The sequence below is a fragment of the Sorex fumeus genome, unplaced genomic scaffold, assembly GCF_029834395.1.
Source record: "Sorex fumeus unplaced genomic scaffold, SorFum_2.1 ptg000021l, whole genome shotgun sequence".
Classification (NCBI taxonomy): domain Eukaryota; kingdom Metazoa; phylum Chordata; class Mammalia; order Eulipotyphla; family Soricidae; genus Sorex; species Sorex fumeus.
The window spans coordinates 761511-781148 of NW_026606078.1; the positions used below are offsets into that span (position 1 = coordinate 761511).

Consider the following 19638-nt stretch of genomic DNA (forward strand, 5'->3'; position numbering starts at 1 on the left):
CTCAAACCAGGTGTGTGGGCCACGGTGGCCCTCCACCCAAACGGAAGCTCCACCTCCCAACATTTCTCCCAGGAACTGCCTTCCCCTGTCAGCCATCTATCCCAATGCGCTGGTCTAACTTCTCAAACCAGACAGCCCAACTGCAGGAACCAAAACATATAACAACACACAGGGAAAAACTAGAAAACACGAAAGTCACAATGGTAAAGCAATGCAGAAACTCACCAGATTTTGTAAGTGAAGTTGCTAGCCCATATTAATCAAACAGTAATATTGAACTATATTACCTCTCAGATAAGGAATTTAGAATGGAGCAGTTAAGGATGCAAAAGAAGCTCAAAGTAGAAGTGGAACACACAGCTGATAAAATCAAGAGGATAAGGAGCAGACATGAGGAAAATGTAAATGAAAATACAAGCAGAAATGACAGACCTAAAAAATTTGGCAGGTGATGAAAACCTCAGTGGAAGGCCTCAGCAACAGAGTAACAGCTGGTGAGGACAGAATCAGTGAGTTCCAAGATGAGGTGCAAAGAATCTCCAGACAGTAGCAGAAGATGGCAAAGAGGCTCAAAATAAAACAACAGGTATCAAGAGAAAATCAGGATGATGCCAAGATGAATAACATAAGAATCATTGGAGTCCTAAAGGGACAGAAGGAAAACCCTGATGAAGAAGCAACTGTCAAAGACATGATTCTGAGATGTTCCCAGAGCTGAAGAACACATGCACCCAGATTCAGGAGTCCCAAAAGGTAGCAGCTAAAAGAAATCCAAATAGAAATACTCCAAGATACTTGTAATCCATTGCTATGAACAACTTTATAAAAATGAAAAAAAAAATTTTTTTAAAGGAGCATCTTTAAGATTTACAGCAGTCTTATCTGATGAAATTCTCTGGGGTCTGAAGACATGGGAGGAAATATGGTGAAAAAAATTCAATGAAATTTTTGAATAATTAAATTATTAATAATAATTAGTAATTAAATTATTAAATTAAATTAAAGAATACTCTACCCAGCAAGACTCTCATTTATACCAAAGGAGCAATACAGCAATACCGCTTTACAAACAAACAACAACTCAGAAAGAAAATTCAGATTCAAAACGATGGCAGCAGGAAAATTAAATGGGCTAACTTTAAGACTAGACAAGCCCCTGAAGGACACAAAAATCTACAGAAACATGGGACAAAATCCCATAACAATAACTTCTATCAATGTCAGTGGGCAAAACACACCAATTAAAAGACACAGAGTGACAGGATGGATCTGAAAGTTGAACCCAACTTTCTGCTACCTGCGAGAAACATATCTAAACAGTTAGAACAAACACAGATTCAAAGTCAAAGATCAAAAAACAACTCTACAACCAAACAACTCCCTCAGAAAAACTGGACGGCCATACTAGTATCAAACCACATAGATTTCAGATTGAAGAAGGTGACAAGAGAAAGTGAAGGTCATTTCTTAATGATCAAAGGATCTGTGTACATCAGGAAGAATTTTCATCCTAAATGCATATACACCTAATGAGAGACCAGAAAAATACTCAAAACAAGTGCTCACAGACTTGAAGAAAGACATTGATAGCAACACAATAATAGTTGGAGATTTCCACACTGCTTTATCATCTCTTGATAGATCAACCAGTATGCTCAGTAAGGATATACTTTATCTGAGGGAAGAAATGGAAGACTGGGGTTTAGTAAATATATTACAAACACACACACATACACACACACACATATATATATGTACATATATATTTATATACACACAAAAAAATGAAATCAGACCTCTGTCTAACGCCAGGCACAAAAGTCAGATCAAAATGTATTAAAGATCTCAATATCAGACCTGAATCCATAATGTACTGGAGGAAAATGTAGGCAGAACCCTCTATGACATTGAAGCTAAAGGCATCTTTAAGGATGAAACACCACTGACCAAGCAAGTGGAAATAAACAAATGGGACTACATTAAACTAAGAAGTCTCTGTACCTCAAGAGCAACAGTGACCAAAATACAGAGAGCCCATGAAATAGGAAAAAATTTGCTACCTAATATCCACCAGATATGGTGCTAGTATCTAGGCTATACAGTACACTGGTGTAAGTTTACAAGAAAAAAAAAATCTCCAACCCCATCAAAAAATGGGGAGAAAAAATGAACAGAAACTTTCTCAAAAAAGAAATACAAATGGCCAGAGGGCACATGAAAAAAATGCTCTACATGGCTAATCATCAGGGAGATGAAAATCAAAACAACAATGAGATATCCTCTTATACCACAGAGAATGGCACACATCAAAAAGAATAAGCAGTGCTCCCCGGATGTGGGGAGAGAGGGACTCTCATTTATTGTTGGTGGGAATACCTGGTCCAGGTTTTTTGGAAAACAATATGGAAATTCCTCCAAAAACTAGAAACTGAGCCTCCATATGATACAACAATACCATTTCTGGGAATATATCCTGGGGATGAAAAAAATCACAGTAGAAATGACATCTAAAATGGTATGTTTACAGCAACACTGTTCACAATAGCTCGAATCTGGAAACAAGTGCCCAAGAATAGACAACTGGTCTGTCTATGGTACCATGGTACATCTACACAATGGAGTACTATGCAGCTATTAGAAAAGATGAAGTCATGAAATTTGCTTATAAGTGGACAGTCATGGGAGTATCATGCTAAGTGAAACGAGTCAGAAAGAGAGGGGCAGACACAGAATGACTGCACTCATTTGTGGAATATAAAACATAACATAATATGAGACTAACACCCAAAGACAAATAAGACAAGGGCCAAGAGGAATGGCTCCACGGTCTGGAATTCTGCCTCATGTGCTGGGGGATGCTGGAGACACTGGTGGTGAAAACATGCACTGGTGAAGGGATGGGTGTTCGATCTTCTTCTGACTGAAACTAAATCTTGAAAGCTTTGTGTCTCACAGTGATTCAATAAAAAAGAAATCTAAAAAAAATAAAACTGTATACATTCTTTTGGGAGGAGGGAGGCACCTTGCAGTATAAGAAACTCCAACTCTCTGGGGCCGCACCCTAAGACACTCAAGGACTTATGTAGTGCCAGGGATTGAACCCAGGCCACCAGCCTTGCATGTGCGCAACCCAGGTTAAATCCCAGGCATCCCATATGGTTCGCCAAGCACCAATAGGAGTAATTCCTGAATACAGAACCAAGAGTAACTCCTGACCATTGCTGAGTGTGGCCTAATTTTTTTTCTCTTGACAATTTTAATTTTGTACATCAATCACAAAGCAACAGGACTGAGCATTTTGAGGTTTATGTCAGCTTGTTAATCACAAGTATTTTTCTTCAAGGTCACATAGAAGAGCACATAAGAGATCATTTTCAACACTATTATTTTGCTTTGTTTAGAAGTGAAGTGTTCTTTTGGGACACTCATATAATTGACAGGGGAAGGGATACAAGATATACAAGCTGGTATCCTTGATATTCAAGGTTATGCAAGTGCTCTACAACAATCTGTAGCCTGATCAAATGAGATCTAAGCAGTGTCGTACAACTTCATTTTACCTTCACAGCAAACCTTTTTCCCAGTGCTTGGAGTTAAAAATAATTTAAGTCATGTTGGCTTGAGTTATTTTTATCTGGAAAATAGGGTCTAGAAATACCATACTAAGAATAAAAAAAAAAAAGAGTTGACCACAAGTTCAAAATCCTCAGAGACTTTTAAAGACAGCAGAAGTGAGGATCAGGACAAAAGGTAATTTTAAAGCAATTAATGCACCAAGTGTTAACATGAATAATAACAAGGACAAGACAGTAACATGTCCTTAAAACTATTCAAGGAGATGGCAGCCGCATGGGAGCCTTGTGGAGAACCAGGTATGAGCCGGTGGTGATGGGGCGACTAAAGCCTCAATGGGAAGAGGGGCGTTCCAGCGCATCCTTCACACCCTACTGAGGTCACCAGTTGCCCCCCACGAGCGGCTCTCCAGCACGGCCATGGCTCCATAGCACAGAAACCAATCTCTTAATTATCTGACTCTCAGTAGAAATATTTCCAGGGTTAACAAGTAAAATAGCAGAAATCCAAAACCGCGCAGCCGACATCATTTAATTCTTGAACCCAGCTGTAGAAAGCAAATCATTTCACAATGCTTTTTCAGCAGGTCTGATGTGGGGGGGGTAAACTCTAAATAATAATGGTGCATCTTTTATTGAAACAATGAATCTAGTCAAAGTAGATAGAGTGTTAACTAGAATTCATCTGCCTCACAGGCTTTGGGAGGGGTGGGGGGTGGGGGTTTATTGGGGTTCTTCATGGTGAAAAATAAGTATTGGTAAAGGAAATGTGTTTGATATTTGCATGACCGAGACCTAAACCTGAAAGCTTTGTTAACTTTTCCCACAGTGATTCAATAAATAAATAAATTATAAAAAAAAATTAAAAAAAAAAAACTATTCAAGGACCAAAGAGAAGATATAAGAGTTACATACAGCATGTGCCTTGTGTATGACTAAGAAATACCAGATATGGTGCTGGAGGTCCCCAAGTACCTCCAGGGTAGCTCAAGAAATCCATGGCATGGGAGAGATTTGAACATCAATGAATCCTTAGGCCTTCACATCGAGCCACCTGGCAGTTGGTTAGAATTACCGATGAGGAGCCATTAGAGTCCCTGAGAACTACCCTTTTCCTTTCCCTACAAAAAGGAGGTGGGGGGGAAAGCTTTCTGAAAATGACAGTTCAGAAATAAAATATACATTTTTTGGTAGTTCAAACTTTAGGTTAGCCTATAGAATATATAATTTGATCCGTGGGGCAGGGATCTGAAAATTCCAAGTCCAAGAATTCACAGATGTGTTGGGTGGGGTAAGGGGGGAAGCATTAAGGAGAAAAAAGTCCAGAAGAAATGAAAGGTTTTTTTCAAAACACCAACCATTTCTGTAAATCCTCAGAGAACAACTTCAGTGACACTACGGTGAGAATGTTTAATGAGCTCAAAGAAACAATGGCACAGATAGTCAGCAAAGCACAAAAAAGTGTGAGAGCCAAGAAGAGAAAACTTCAGTCTTCCTGATACCCCAAAATTGCTGTTATGCCTCTGAATGGACCCCAACAATTCAGGCCAAGTTTCTGAGAAATTAAAAGGCCAAAAGTTAGGTATGTGAGAGCCACGCCCACATACCACCTCTGGAACAACTATTTAAGCTCATTTATTGGCCTTGCTTCAGAAACCCATAAAAATATCTCGACAGAGATCAACAGCTGCAGTTAATCTCAGACCCATGCAAGGCTGAACAAACCAGGGTAAATCGGGGAGAGGGGATGTAGGCCTGGTGCCCTCCCAAGCAGAGCCCCTGGCAGCCACTTGCTCCCACAATCTAAAATCACCACCATGGCCCCAGACAGACTCCACCAACTCAGGACGAACCTGACAGAGATACTAACCTGTTAAAAATCTGAATATGCAGACTTTGTGACTGCTATCTCCAAGCTTTCTTGGAGTCAGGATGGGCAATCTCTCCCGCCCACCTTTCCCCCCACTCAAAGTATGTTTGGAAGTCTCTGCGGTCACGTACACACCCCAAAGCTAAGACCCAGTTAAAAAAGCTATTCCTGCCTTACATTCTTAATAAAATATTGAATGCCCTGAACAAACACGATGACCTCTTAGTACATATAACTGCAAACCATAATGCACAAAAGGAGAGACAGAAAGAGGAAAAGTGCCTGCCATAGAGAGGGGGGAGGGCTGGAGGCAAAGAGGTTGTTGGGGGATGGTGGGAGGGAACTGGGAGACATTAGTGGTGGGAAATGTACACTGATAAGGGATGGGTGTTGTATCATTGCATGACTGAAACCCAATCATTAAGAGTTTTGTAATGATCTATCTCACGGTGATTCAATAAAAAAAATTTTTTTAAAATTTAAAAAAAAAAGAAAAAAAAAGAACCGAGGTTAGAAAAAACTGTAGGAAATTGAGAAAAAAGGAGAAATAAGAAAACAATGAAAAAAAAAGAAAACATAATGAGGAAAAGTCATTGAAAGGCTCAGGTTTATCTAGTAAACTAATGAAGACTGTAGCAGGGAGTTAGGAAGAGCCAGACAGTTCAATAGGTTGTGCATACTTTGCATGCAGGATCCCAGGTTCAATCCCTATGTTCCTCTAAGCACAGCATAGAAGGGTGATTAATAGTGCTAATTAAGCCCCAAAATTTGTTTTCAAATTACATTTTCTAATTAAAAAGTAATTTCTGAGACTCTGACATTTAATTTTGGAGGAGTATGGTTACTGAATGCCAGTAAAGGAAGAATAAAAGACAAAAAAAAATGCCTAGAGGTAAGAATGACCTATGTCCAAAACACAGACCCAAAATGCACATGCATGGTCAATCTTTTAACTCCAAACACTTAATCATACCTCTTCAATTATATGGCTAGAATTGGTGTTTCTTAATTAGGTTACATATATATATATATATATATTTTAATCCCTAAATAAAAAAGAAAGGAAAGAAAAAGAGATATCTGCAGAAGGAAAAAAGACAACATCTCACTTTGAGATGTGGGCAAACTTTCAAGATAGATAATGTACCTTGGCTACTATATTTTAATTTTATTTCATTTGATGGTCATTTTTATTTCTGATTTCAGGATCAGTTTCATTATCAAGGGGGTTAAGTTTCCACTTCTCTTATATCTTATTTTATAAGTGTGGCCCCCAAACTACTAACTTACTCCCTTATTTACTATTTTAGAAAGATATCACTCAGTCATCTGTATTTATATGACAACAGAACTATTTTTTTATTTTATCTTATAGTCATGTGGAAAATGAGTGACTATTTTCCACAATTACTACAACATATCTGATGGAGTTCAGACAGTAGGAAACAAATCATAGAGAAAATATGCCTCTCGGAGAGCCCAGCAAGTTACCGAGAGTATCCTGCCCGCACAAGCAGAGCCTGGCAAACTCCCCATGGTGTATTTGATATATCAAATACAGTAATGACAAACGGTCTCATTCCCTTGGCTATGAAAGAGCCTCCAATCATTGGGAAAAGGCGAGTCAGTAGAGGCTGCTAAAATCTCAGGGCTGGGACGAATAGAGACGTTATTGGCGCCCGCTCAAGTAATTCGATGATCAATGGGATGACAGTGTTGATGATGATTTTATAGTCATGCTGTCTTGTCAAGACTTTAGTTTTACCTTCACAAAAGTGCATTTAAACAAAAGAAAGTTTCATTTCGGACCTTAATTTATGATTACTTCTCAGGCTGATTTCCTAACATTCCCTACACTTCAGAACCCTGTATATATCTTTTTATTTACGTTTGTATCTATAAAACATCTTAACTGAGTAGCTCTTGCTCAAGAAAGCAGAGGCACTGTTGTTGACAGCACAAGGCAGCTGTAAGATTTCCTGTAGTAATTTCTGTTGGTAGTTTTAGTGGTGAGCTGATGAAAGGACACTGTATAAAGAAGCTGAGAAGTCTTTAGAGAATAAAGGACTGGGATGTAAGATCATTAACAGTAGATGAAATCACAATGAATTTGAAGGAATATGGGCTGGAGCAATAGCACAGCCGTAGGGCATTTGCCTTGCGCGCAGCCGGCCGGGCCTGGTAGATACCTCCGCCCCTCTCGGAGAGCCCGGCAAGCTACGGAGAGTATCTTGCCCGCACGGCAAAGCCTGGCAAGCTACCCGTGACGTATTCAATAGGCCAAACAGAGTAACAAGTCTCACGATGGAGACGTTACTGGGCCCGCTCGAACAAATTGATGAATAATGGGAGAACCGTGACCGTGATGGAAAAATAAAGCACAGAACTTTTTATTCCTCTAGCCCTTTATGCAAGATAAGTGAGGGGAAGCTACTATAAATGAGAACTGAAAAAGTACAGCACAAAAAAGAAAAACAAAGAGGGCAAGGTAAAATAACCATTACTGTGGTTAGGGTCATGCATTGCGTACACAGGGACAAGTTCTATCTCCGACACTGCATGCCCCCACGTCCCAGGCACTGCCAACTGCAATCCTGGAGGTACTTAAGCACTAAATCTAGACCTTGGTGCCCCTACCCCCATGTCATCCCTGTTACCACTGGGCTAAATGCATTACAGAGCCCACGCATTAAATCATCTGGCCCAGTTGACTAAATATCACAGGGAGTATTCCCAAGGGCCTCCTGAGCACTGCTGGAAATGTCCTCCCCACAAAAAGATTAAAGAAAAAACTATATTCTTTCAAGTTGCTCATGTCAAAAATCCTGTAATCATTCTTAACTCCTTTATCTCAGATTGCCTATCTGGTCCACTAGCACACTCTCTTTAAAAGAGAGTCTAAATGACTCTCTTTTAAAACATACCCAATATACAGTTCATTCTCCTGTAGCAACTACTTTAATCTAAACCATGATTGTGAGGGCTGGAGCGATAGCACAGAGGGTAGGGCGTTTGCCTTGCACACAGCCAACCCGGGTTCGATTCCCAGCATCCCATATGGTCCCCCAAGCACCACCAGGAGTAATTCCTGAGTGCAGAGCCAGGAGTAACCCCTGTGCATCGCCGGGTGTGACCCAAAAGGCAAATAAAAAAAATAAATAAACCATGACTGTCAAGAACAGCGCTTGTTAAACTTTTCCCACCCGTAATCTCTTTTTTGCCCAATAAATTTTTATGTAATCTCAGATACACAGGTATATCAAATAGGTATACAATTCAAATATTAACTGATAATAACCCATACAGAAATTTATTTCATAACAAATTGTTATAAAGTTGTGCAAGCTAATATGTGGCCACAATTCAGTTAGCATCAACCACTACTCTACAGACTATTAACCAGTAAGCAGGTGTTAAAAGGTTAAAACAAATTTTCCTAAGTATGGGGCTAGAGCAACAGTACGGCGGGTAGAGCATTTGCCTTGCATGCAGCCAACATAGGTTTAATTCCCAGCATCCCATATGATCCCCTGACCACTGCCAGGAGTAATTCCTGAGTGCATGAGTCAGGAGTAAGCCCTGTGCATCGCCAGGTGTGACCCAAAAAGCAAAAAAAAAGAAAAAAAATCCAAATTTTCCTACGTGATATTCCTACTTCATTTTTGCTCCTTCTCATCTACTCCCATATAATAGACACAGAGATCTTTCAAGACAAACTTTTCAGTAGTCTCCTATATCATCCAGGATTAAAACCAGAGCTCTCACCATGGCTTATAAGGCAAAAATCCTATTTCCTACTCCAACTCCTTACTGATCACATCTTCTTTTGTGTTCCTTCATTCACCTCACTATAACCACAATGAGCTCCTCCTTACTTTTTTCTGAACACACCAACAACATTCCATGTTGTATTTTTTTAACTTAATACTTTTACCGGCACACTCTTCTTCCACATATCCACATAATCCAGTCCCTTATCATTCAAGTCTCTATCTTAAAACTATATAATCTGGGGCCAGAGAGATAGTACAGAGCTTATGGTACTGGCCTTGCATGCAGCTGTGACAAAAGTTTATATCCTCACTCACAGGATTCCCCCCGCAGCACCAGGTGTAGCCCCTAAACACACAGCCAGGAGTGGCCCCTGAGTACTGCAGGATGTGAACGAATAAACAAACCAAATCAAAACCAATCTAATCAACCCTATCAAAAAGAATACCCTATGTAGTACTCCATTGTGTAAATGTACCAAAGTTTCTTTAACCAGTCATCTGTTCTCGGGCATTCAGGTTTTTTCCAGATTCTGGGTATTGTAAAGAGTGCTGCAATGAACAAACAACCGCAGATGTCACTTCGACTCCATGGCTTGGAGGCAGCCACACATGCTAGGGGAAAAGGCAGCTCAGATAGAGAAGGGAGCACCAAATAAAGGGTGTTGGGAGGATTCTCCCAGGATGGGAGAAGCATGCTGAAAGTAGACTATAGACCAAACATGATTGCCACTCAATGCCTCTTTTGCAAACCACAACACCCAAAAGGAGAGAGAACAGAGGGGAATGCCCTGCCACAGAGGCAGAGTGGGATCGGGGGGATGGGGGGGGTGAGGTGGGAGTGATACTGGGATCCATAGTGGTGGGAAATGGGCAATGGTGAAGGGATGGGTATTTGATCACTGTATAATTGAAACCCACGCACAAAATTTGTAAGTCTACAACTGTACCTCATGGTGTCTCACTAATAAAAAAATTAAAAAATAAAAAATACCCTCCAGTCGGGCTGGAGCGATAGCACAGCAGTAAGGCGTTTGCCTTGCATGCAGCCAATACGGCCGACCTGAGTTCGATTCCTCCGCCCCTCTCGGAGAGCCCAGCAAGCTACCCGTGACGTATTCCATATGCCAAACACAGTAACAACAAAGTCTCCAATGGAGACTTTACTGGGCCCGCTCGAGCAAATCGATGAGCAACAGGAGGACAGTGACAGTGCCAGTGACCCTCCAGTCACTGCTCTTTTTTGTCTTAATATTTACCAGAAGTTACACATTTGTCTCCCTCAACTCCTCAAGTAGAATTTAAACTTCATATAAATGAGAGCTTTTCTATTAGTATTCATATATTTCTAGCTTCTAAAACAGTATCCACACTTGTAAGTGATCACTACCTGTTTAATGAATGGATTATCAAAACAAGCATCCAAGAAGGTAATCAGAAAAAGTTACAAGTACATGCATTTTGCCCTGCTGAAAAAGAATGAAATTTGGGAGTAAAACAGGATGCAGTGAGAACATGTGTCCTTGCTCCTTCTAATTTTTTTTTATTTTAGGGGACAGGAGAAGAAGTCTGCGCTAAACCAAGCAGTGCACCGGAGTGTTTAGAGATTCAAACCCTGGTCTCCCACATGCAAAGAATGCACTCTACCCTTCAAGCTGTCTTTCCGGCCCCTCTCTTTCTTGACTCCATCTGTACAGAAACAATGTTCAATCACAGACTTCTAGCTATTGGTCCTCACCCATGAGCTTAAGTGATCAACTAGAAGATGTTGGCCACCCAGATGCTGGAGGGCATCACTCCAGAGTATCAAGTGCTACTCCTAACAGGCTACCTCTGGAGATTGAGGCCAATAAGAGGTGGGGCTTTGACTTCACTGGAAGTAGATGGCTGCGTATTTAAAAGTAAAGCATGATTTTCTGGCTCACACTGGAAAACTGAAGCTCCCAAGGGAAAAGGGAGGAGGTGACAGCGATGAAGCTCTAATCTTCATCATATCTAATCATAAATAACATATCCAATACAACCAGCACTTTGTTAATGCTGTGTCCACCTTTGTTAAAAAAAGAAAAAAGAAAAAAGTCTCAATGCCAACTCTTAAATTATTTGTAATCTTAGCTTTCTCTAATAAAGTCACATCAACTACGGTATGAAAAGGAGAATAAGCATTTAAAAAACTGTGACTTGACTCTAAAAAATGTGATCATCCAGGGGCCAGAGCAATAGTATAGCAGGTAGAGCACTTGTGTTGCATGCAACTGACCCAAGTTCAATCCCCAGCACCCCATATGGTCCCCTGAGTACCAGCAAAAAGAGAGAGAGAGGGGGGCAGGGAAATAATCAAGAATAAAGCATTCCAATACAGCGGCAGAACATTTCAGGATTTCAGGGTTAGAATCAACAAATACAAGTGTGAAGCATCTATTGCAAGGAAGCCTTTAACCATCTATCAGTTTTTGGGAGGTAAATGGGCTACACTTTGTCAAGCTCAGGGGGTTATTCCTGGCTCTGTGCTTAGGAGGGACACCTGGTGTTTGAGGGGTTTGGGGAGCGGAGACAGGCACACCATATGTGGTACTAGAATCAAACTGGGATTGGTTGCACACAAGGCAAGCATTTAATTCTGGTACTATCTCTCCTGCCACTCTTTTATTACTTTTAACAGAAAGGTTTCAGCTAGAGTAAGTCAATGACAAGTTATAAAAATGGTTCAATAACAATCTTAAGGTCATACTGTAGTCACAATGTTTCAAGTGCAGAAATCAAGTCACAGTGGTACAGCAAGAAAACTGCAAGAACAAAGCACAACTTATAGAAACTACCCAAGACCATGCTCACTAAAAGGTAGCACACTGAAATATCTGGCATAAATGTTTCTCAAATGAAAAATTAAACAGAAACTATGAGCTGATACCATGAGTCCAAAAGCATTATCTGAAAGATACATGCTCCATATAACACGGGAGAAGATGAACAAAAATAGATTTCAGGTCGCACTGTAGCACTGTCCTCCCGTTGCTCATGGATTTGCTCGAGCAGGCACCAGTAAGGTCTCCATTGTGAGACTGTTACTGTTTTTGACATATCGAATACGCCACAGGGAGCTTGCCAGGCTCTACTGTGCGTATGTGATACTCTCAGTAGCTTGCCGGGCTTTCCAAAAGTGAAGGAGGAATCGAACCTGGGTTGGCCGCGTGCAAGGTAAACACCCTACCCGCTGTGCTATTGCTCCAGATTTCAGGTCAGAAAAAAAACAGAATAAACATGTAAGCTAGAATACAGAGAAAGAAAGTTTTTACCAAAGAAATGACAGAATAGGCCTGCTTCAGAGAAAATGACCTTAATGTCTTAAGAAAATGCATAGAAGTGAATAAAGTTATCTAAATGAGGAAAAGTTAAATAGAATGTCCAATAAGCCGATTTTTGCAGTAGTAGTATAAAAAGATGGAAAGGAGATAGAACCACAAATGTCAAGAATATAGCAAAAGAAACAAAGCTGAGTATATGATTTACAAGTATAAGGCTCTGAGTTTGATCCCTACCACTTTACACAACAGAAAGGTGAGGAATATGCCAAAATTAATTAAGAATGTATCATTTTTAGAGAAGGTACAGCATGAAAGTGCAATCCAATGTTTTTGCCATTAACCAAATATATGTAACATGAAAAAACTACTTATTCTCTTTGACACTTCCTATTTATAACATGTATGCATTGTGTTTGGTATTTGTGGTGGGAAACGGAGTGGGGGAGGGTGGGGAGAGAGATTATTGGGTCAAACCTCAGTTATTCTGCATCTTTCTTCATTCAGTTTATGATGGAGAATACAAGAAAAGATTAGAATTCTTTAAGAATCAGAGATTACAAGTATGAATATATAAACTCTTCACCACAAACCTGACAGCTAAGAAAGAGAGCTTTAGAATAACTATAACTGGTTAAGGTCAAGATACACACCAAAGCAGTTTATCTTGGTAATAATGGAAAAAACAAAAAACAAAAAACATCTACATTTAGATGTCCTGTGTTTTTTGTGGCTTTTTTAGGTAGCAGATTTTTAAGTAAAAGATTTTTTAAAAATTTAAACCCTACAAACTTTTTGATTTAAAATGAAGTTCATTTATAATTAAATACCTTACAGATAAATAAGATGCTTCAACTGTACATCTTGGATGTCAACAGTACAGATAACGTACCAGGAGTAGAAAGTAGATTGAGAGGTAAGTTTCATTTGATTTTGTTCGTTAACAGCTAAAAAATTATCACATCCCTATGGTATTGAGGATAAAGAACAGGATTTTCCTTATAATCAATCGGAATTGACTAGAGTTCTAGTGAAAATTTTCAGAAAAATAATCTGCTTACTATTCTCAATTACTTTTATCACTCCTTTTGAGATTAGTTTAACAAGCTTAACTGAAGAATTTACATTTTGTATTAAATTCTAAAAATATGTATATGATGTTAGTATCTCTATCTTAACAATTTTTCCCCTCATATTTGCTAAGAAACTCTACAGAAGAAGTTCAACACTTCCCCCGATCTTTAATCCTCTGTATTTCTCCTTTATCCCCAAGTAAAGGCACCTAAAATTTCTCACAATGCATAGTACTCTTTACAGATCAGTGGTAGATTCCTTCCTGCTGGACATCATACAATTCTTTTTGCCAGTAAAAAGGGTTAGATAATAGATCAAAGGGTCAGTGTTAGTACAAAATGAGGGGGAAGTCCCTAAAATAAAGCTAGAGAAAGTAGAAACTGGAGCTATTACATTAGTGGCAACATTCATGTTCCTGTTTTTTCTCTTTATTACTTAAGCCTTCTCTTATAGTTGCTTTTCAAAGTAGCTGGTCAGATAATAGCCAGATAAATAGTCTGAAGCATAAATTTGCAGTAAAATCAAAGCCTATTTTGAATGAGCCACAGACAATTATATATCACCTATCAGGTCCTAACACACACAATAACTATACAGAATAGATAGTGTAGAGGCCAGAGCAATAGTACTGCCGGTAGGGCATCTGACTTAAACGCAGCCAACTCAGGTTTGATCCCTGGCACTCCATAGGGTTCCCAGAGAATCCCAAGGAGCAGAGCCAGGAGTAACGCCTGGGCACTGCTGGTTGTGGCCAAAAATAAAAACAGAAACAAACAAGAAATTTATAGAGTACATAATTCAAAATTTAAAATAAAAAACCCTCAAAATTAAATCCTGTATTGCTGTATGACTCCCAATAAGTGACCTTACTTTCCTGAATCTCACTTTTTAAATCAATAAATAGGAATAACATACCAATGGTCTGCTTATCTACTACTTTACAGAGATGCTATAAAAATCTAAGACAAAATATACATTCATGCAACTTTTCTAATCACTATACTGTTGGATAAAATTCTAACTGAAGATTCTGCAATTACCTATAGTATCCATATTCTGCTATAGTGGACTGAGTATGATTCAATCACCTATTTATACATATCAATCTATAAAGTGCTCTTTAGGCATTATCTAAAATAAATGTTATTCAGTCACTAATAAAAAGTTTATATAAGCACAATCATATAAACACAAATATAAGGCTAATCTTACTATCAGCAAAATACATATGTCAATTTTTAATTCCATAAGAGTTCTAAGTAACCTCTATCTTTGTATCTAACTTGCAACCAGCATAGTGCAAAAAATGGTATCTGAGAGACTGGACTGGTAGTACAGCAGGTAAGTGTTTAGTTTGCACCCTGCAATGTAGATCCAATCCCTGACACCATATATGGTCCTCCCCCCACCCCAGAAATGATCCCTGAGTACAGACCTGGAATAAATCCTGACCACTACTGCATGCCCCCAACCCCACCCACAAAATGTTATCTGAATGACTTAAATTTATTGAATCCTAGCTAGTTTATCATAAAGTCGTAAGCTTTAGCCAAGTCCAAGCTGTAGTGTCCTCAAACAGAAAACAGAAAAATGCTAAACATCTCATAGGATTAAGATCGCTGGATATGCTTGCTCTGAGTCTAATCTGGTACCTAACACAATGTGGTTGCTTAATATGTAGTGGCTGATCATTTTCCCTTTCCATTCTCCAAAAGCAAGCAGTGTGTGTTTGTCTGTGTATACAGAAATAGTTAACATTGCATGATGAAACAAATTGGTCTCTAAGATCACTGATACAGATCCTGAAATTATATTCGCAAAAAATAAAGCTGAAGAGTTTAAAACTATCCTTTCTTCATCCATCATCACAATATGTATAGTCAAATGACTTAAAACTTCAGTTCCATCAGCGATTGGATTCCTGAGGAAGAAGCTAATTTCTAACATCAGTCCTACGAAAAGCAACTGCTCTAAAAGCTAGGCTGACTGAGCACTAGACAAAACAGTGAAATAGAGAGAAAAGAACTTTACTTAGAAAGCTAAATTAAAGAGAGTAGTGAAAATCCCAGACATTATCTTTTTCATGACATCACCTTAACTAAGCATGTTTCACTGAAAATCTCATTTAAGATCGAGCTAGTGTTTGATACAGCCTTTCCCCCACACCATCTTAACATTAAGTGGCTCTTCATTTTTTTTTTTGAGGCTCCCTGAGATAAGACATTTCTTCATCCAGAAATGAAGTGACAATCAGACTTGACACTACAGTCTTCCCCCCTCAATTTTCACGTCCAAAACTTTCCTCAGTGCTTATGTTCCTTCAGTTTGTGAGTCACACATTATGACTATAAAAAAAAATAAATAATCTCGACATACACAAAAGAATTCTGGGACGAATCTGGTGTGAGTACAAACATGCATGTGTGATGTCTCCTAAGACAACCTCTAAAAAATCCACGAAATCAGGCAAAGATTGATGGTCTAGAAGGGCGGAGAAGGATGGCCTAGGGTGGAGCTGGACACAAAGAAAAGATTAAGATCTGGAAGTAAAATGAAAAAGAACTGCAAGAGTATTAAGAGAGTCAAGTGTTTACTACACAGAAGAGGAAAGAGGGATTAGACAAGGTAGGAACTGAAGAATCCACTGGGGGTAAACTACAATAGCAAAGGAGAAAACAAAGAGATTTCGCCAAATTGAGATGTTAGAATGAGCCCTCCTTCCTGTTCCAATTCCATGGCTTTTCCCAGGAAGCTACAAACTAGTTCTTTTTCAACAGAAGGATATTAACAAAGCAAATAAAGGAAACCTATGCTAAAAATGTAACGTACCTACACTGAGAGGTCTGAAAACGGAAGCCCGTTTTGTAGTGAGTTTCAAAACAGTAGGGACTGGGAGAAGGATAAGAACTAATGAGGGGGAGGGGAGCGGCCAAGCTCTTCCTCAACATGAGGCATCTTTACACAAAACGCTTCTTTTTAAAAATGTTCCTTTTGGTGCTCAGCGAGGCACAACGGGCGCCTTCTCAGTGAGAATCTGATAGGTGGCAGACTGATGCATATGTAACATTCCTGGCTGTGGGTAGTACCCTAACACACCCCCACCCCCACCTCCTTGGAGGGGACTAAACTCCAAGTAGGTAAAATCCGAGTGAATTAACAACGCCAAAGAAGAGAGGAAAACAGCAAAAAGAGCCTAAAGCTTCGCCGGGCTGAACGGGCAGAGGTGGACAACAGTGGACACGAAGAACGGGGCTAGGAGGTTCGAGCCCTCTCCACTTCATTGGGGCGAGGAAAGTCAAGGCGGACATCGCTTTAAACCGAGGAGCCGCGTTCCTCCCCCGACGCGGCTCAGGTCGCCCGCCGAGGACGGGATGTCCCAGCAAACCTTCAGCGCACACTTACTTTCGTCCGGCCATTGATTTTGTAGTTGCCCAGCTTCCCGTTACAGTGGCGGATCAGGTCGTCCATGCTGCTCATGAGCAGCCCAATGGTTTCGCAGCCGGGCTCCTTGCCCTCGATCCAAGTGATCTTATCGCCTCGGATGTCCTTGGACGAGTCGCTCTTCTGGCTGACAAGCTGCCCGTCGGTGAACTTGCCGGTGTCGTGCAGGGCGCGCACCTCGTCGCCGATCTGCTGCCCGGTCTCCTTGCCCAGGAAGTCGTCCACCACACAGATGCCGTGCTTGTTCATGCACGGCACGATGTACTCCAGCGCCAGCTTCAGCGCCGGCAGCGGCTTCGTCTGCCCGTTGGGCCGCAGGCTGCCGCCGTGGCTCAGCCCCTCGCCCGGCGTGTTGCTCGGCGGGTACAAGTTCGCCTTCTCCTGGTACACGGACGGGCGGCCCTGCGGCTCCTCCTTCCCCTCCGAGTCCGCCGCCGGGCCCGGGCCGCCGGGAGTCTTGCGCGGCGCGGACGTCGCGACCGTCGCGGGTTCGGCCGCGGCGGCGGGCTTGGCCTTTGCCTTGGTCGCGTCGCCGGCGGCCGGCGACTCCGCAGCCTCGGCGGCCGCGGCACTGTCCCGGCGCCGCGGTGCCTTCCTGGCCTCCCGGGCCCTGGCCCCGCCGGCTCGGGGCGGCGCGGCGGCCGGCGGCGCGGGGCTGGGCTGCGGCGGCGGCGGCGGCGGCTGGCTGGTTCCGTGGCCGGTGGCGCCCTCGCCGCCCTGGCACACGAGCTTGTGCTTCTTCCAGTCCTGGCGCTGGTGCTCCTTGCTGCAGTAGAAGGAACTGCGGCAGCGGCTGCAGCGCAGCAGGTTTTCCATCTTACCGCACAGCTCGCAGTACGCTCGCTCGCTCGCGCTCGGCCCGCCGGGCCCGCCGCTGTCATTGGCCATGGCGGCGGCGGCCCAGCAGTTAGGGAGGCGGCCTGAGGGCCTCGCCCGGTTCCGTGGATCGGGCGGAGCGGCCGGGGTGGTCACTGCGCCATGCACCCGTCTCCCCTCGTCTCAGGGAGGTCGGAGCCGGCGCTCTCAGCCCGGCCGCTTCCTCGTCCTCTGGGGCCGCTCGCGCCGCGTCGGCGGCCGCCTCAGAGCTTCATCGCCGCCGCGGGCTGAAGCGGCGCGGCCTTCGCGGCGGACGACGGCCTCCGCTCGGCCGTGGGGGGCCCCGGCGCGCGAGACCGGCCCTCTCGAGCCCCGCCGCCGCCTCGGCGTCCAGGGCGCCCGGCCCGGCCTGTGGAGGAGCGTAGGGCGTGCGGGCGCCACTTGCTCTGCGCGCTCTGCACGTACACCACGGCCCCGCGGCGACCCTGGCGGGCGGTGCGCGAGGGCGGAGGGGGCGGAGGGAGGCTGAGGGGAGGGCCGAAGGGGCGGCGGGCACGCACACACGCGCGCGGGGACGGGCGGCGCCGCGGCCGCCTCCAGGCGCTCCACTGGGCCGGGCCTCGGAGCCGGGGCTGCAGCGCCCGCCCCTCGGCTCCAGGCCGGCTCCACCCTGGGCGGGCCCGAGACGCGACGAGGTCGGCGCGGTGCCGCCCCCCGCTGCGGCTTGCGCGGGGACGCCGAGGGGCCGGCCCGGGAGCGACGGAAGGGCGGGGACCGCCGGGCCGTGGGCCGGCCGGGACGTACACCTGCTGCTGAGAGCGGCGGCCGCGAGGTCTTCGCCTTGTGGGCGCTGGGCGGGGGGGCGGGGGGTTGAAGGGGGCGGGGCGGGCGGCCGGGGAGGGGGATCCCAACACGGCCCTTGTTTGCTTGGGCGACCGAGCCCTGCCTGCAAGGTTGCTTCTGCGGCCCTAGTTCTGCTTGGGAAATTCAGGAAAGTAACTTGCCAAGGTCACGTAGGACTGAGTTCAGAATGTCAGGTTCCAGGTCGGCTCTTCCCTTTACGTCAAGGCTGCGTCCGTTTGGAGAAGACCTGAAATGGTTAAAAACGAATAACTCGCGGAGGCGTTCACCCCAAAGCCCTCGGCGCCTCCGAGTCGAATGAATTTAAAGATGCTGAAATGTGGATGATTTGTTTTGGTTCTACCTTTGACAGGCCGGTGAAATCCTGCTGAGTTAAAATTTCGGTACCAAGTTAAATCAAGTAATCAAATGCTCATTCCTGTATCCACGTTCAGGCACTTAAATTTCAAACTGATGGAACCAATGAGAATTGGAGTTTGGTGGAAAATGAACATTAATGACTTAAGGTTTGTTTTTTTTTCAAATTCTTATTTTAAGAATTTGAAGAACGGAACAAATAGAACAGCAAAATAGCAGATGAATACTTTTTTTAATAAACACCTTGCCAAATAAGCTAAGGGCATTTCCATATGCTATTAATTTTAAGAGTTTTTTTTTAAAAGCTGCAGTTTAGATTTCCAGTCTTTATTAGAAAATATTGTGTAGGTTTGTGTGCCATTTCAATAGACCGAAAGTAACTACAGTCATCCTGGAGATGAAAGCCTTCCATATTTATGACTCGAGATCAGAGGCAGAAGATGGAAAAAAGATGATAATAAATCACATTATAGACATTTTTCTTAAAAATCAACCCAAATCCATGGGGCTGGAGAGATAGTGCAGCGGATAGGATAATTTGTGCATTTGCCTTGCACAAAGTCTACCCGGGTTGG

The 19638-nt window shown here is 42.9% G+C and overlaps 1 protein-coding gene across 2 annotated transcripts in view; it reads right to left on the minus strand.

The window, feature by feature from the left end:
• Positions 1-18383, minus strand: part of EGLN1 (egl-9 family hypoxia inducible factor 1) — a 71238-nt gene extending 52855 nt beyond the window's left edge. Inside the window, exon 1 of one of the 2 annotated variants that reach the window (XM_056113638.1) lies at positions 16991-18383. In XM_056113638.1, the coding sequence (XP_055969613.1) occupies positions 16991-17917 (927 nt within the window). In that variant the 5' untranslated portion in view covers positions 17918-18383. The remainder of the gene's footprint in view (positions 1-16990) is intronic. The other variant, XM_056113637.1, reaches the window with a different exon arrangement.
• Positions 18384-19638: the final 1255 nt, after the last annotated feature.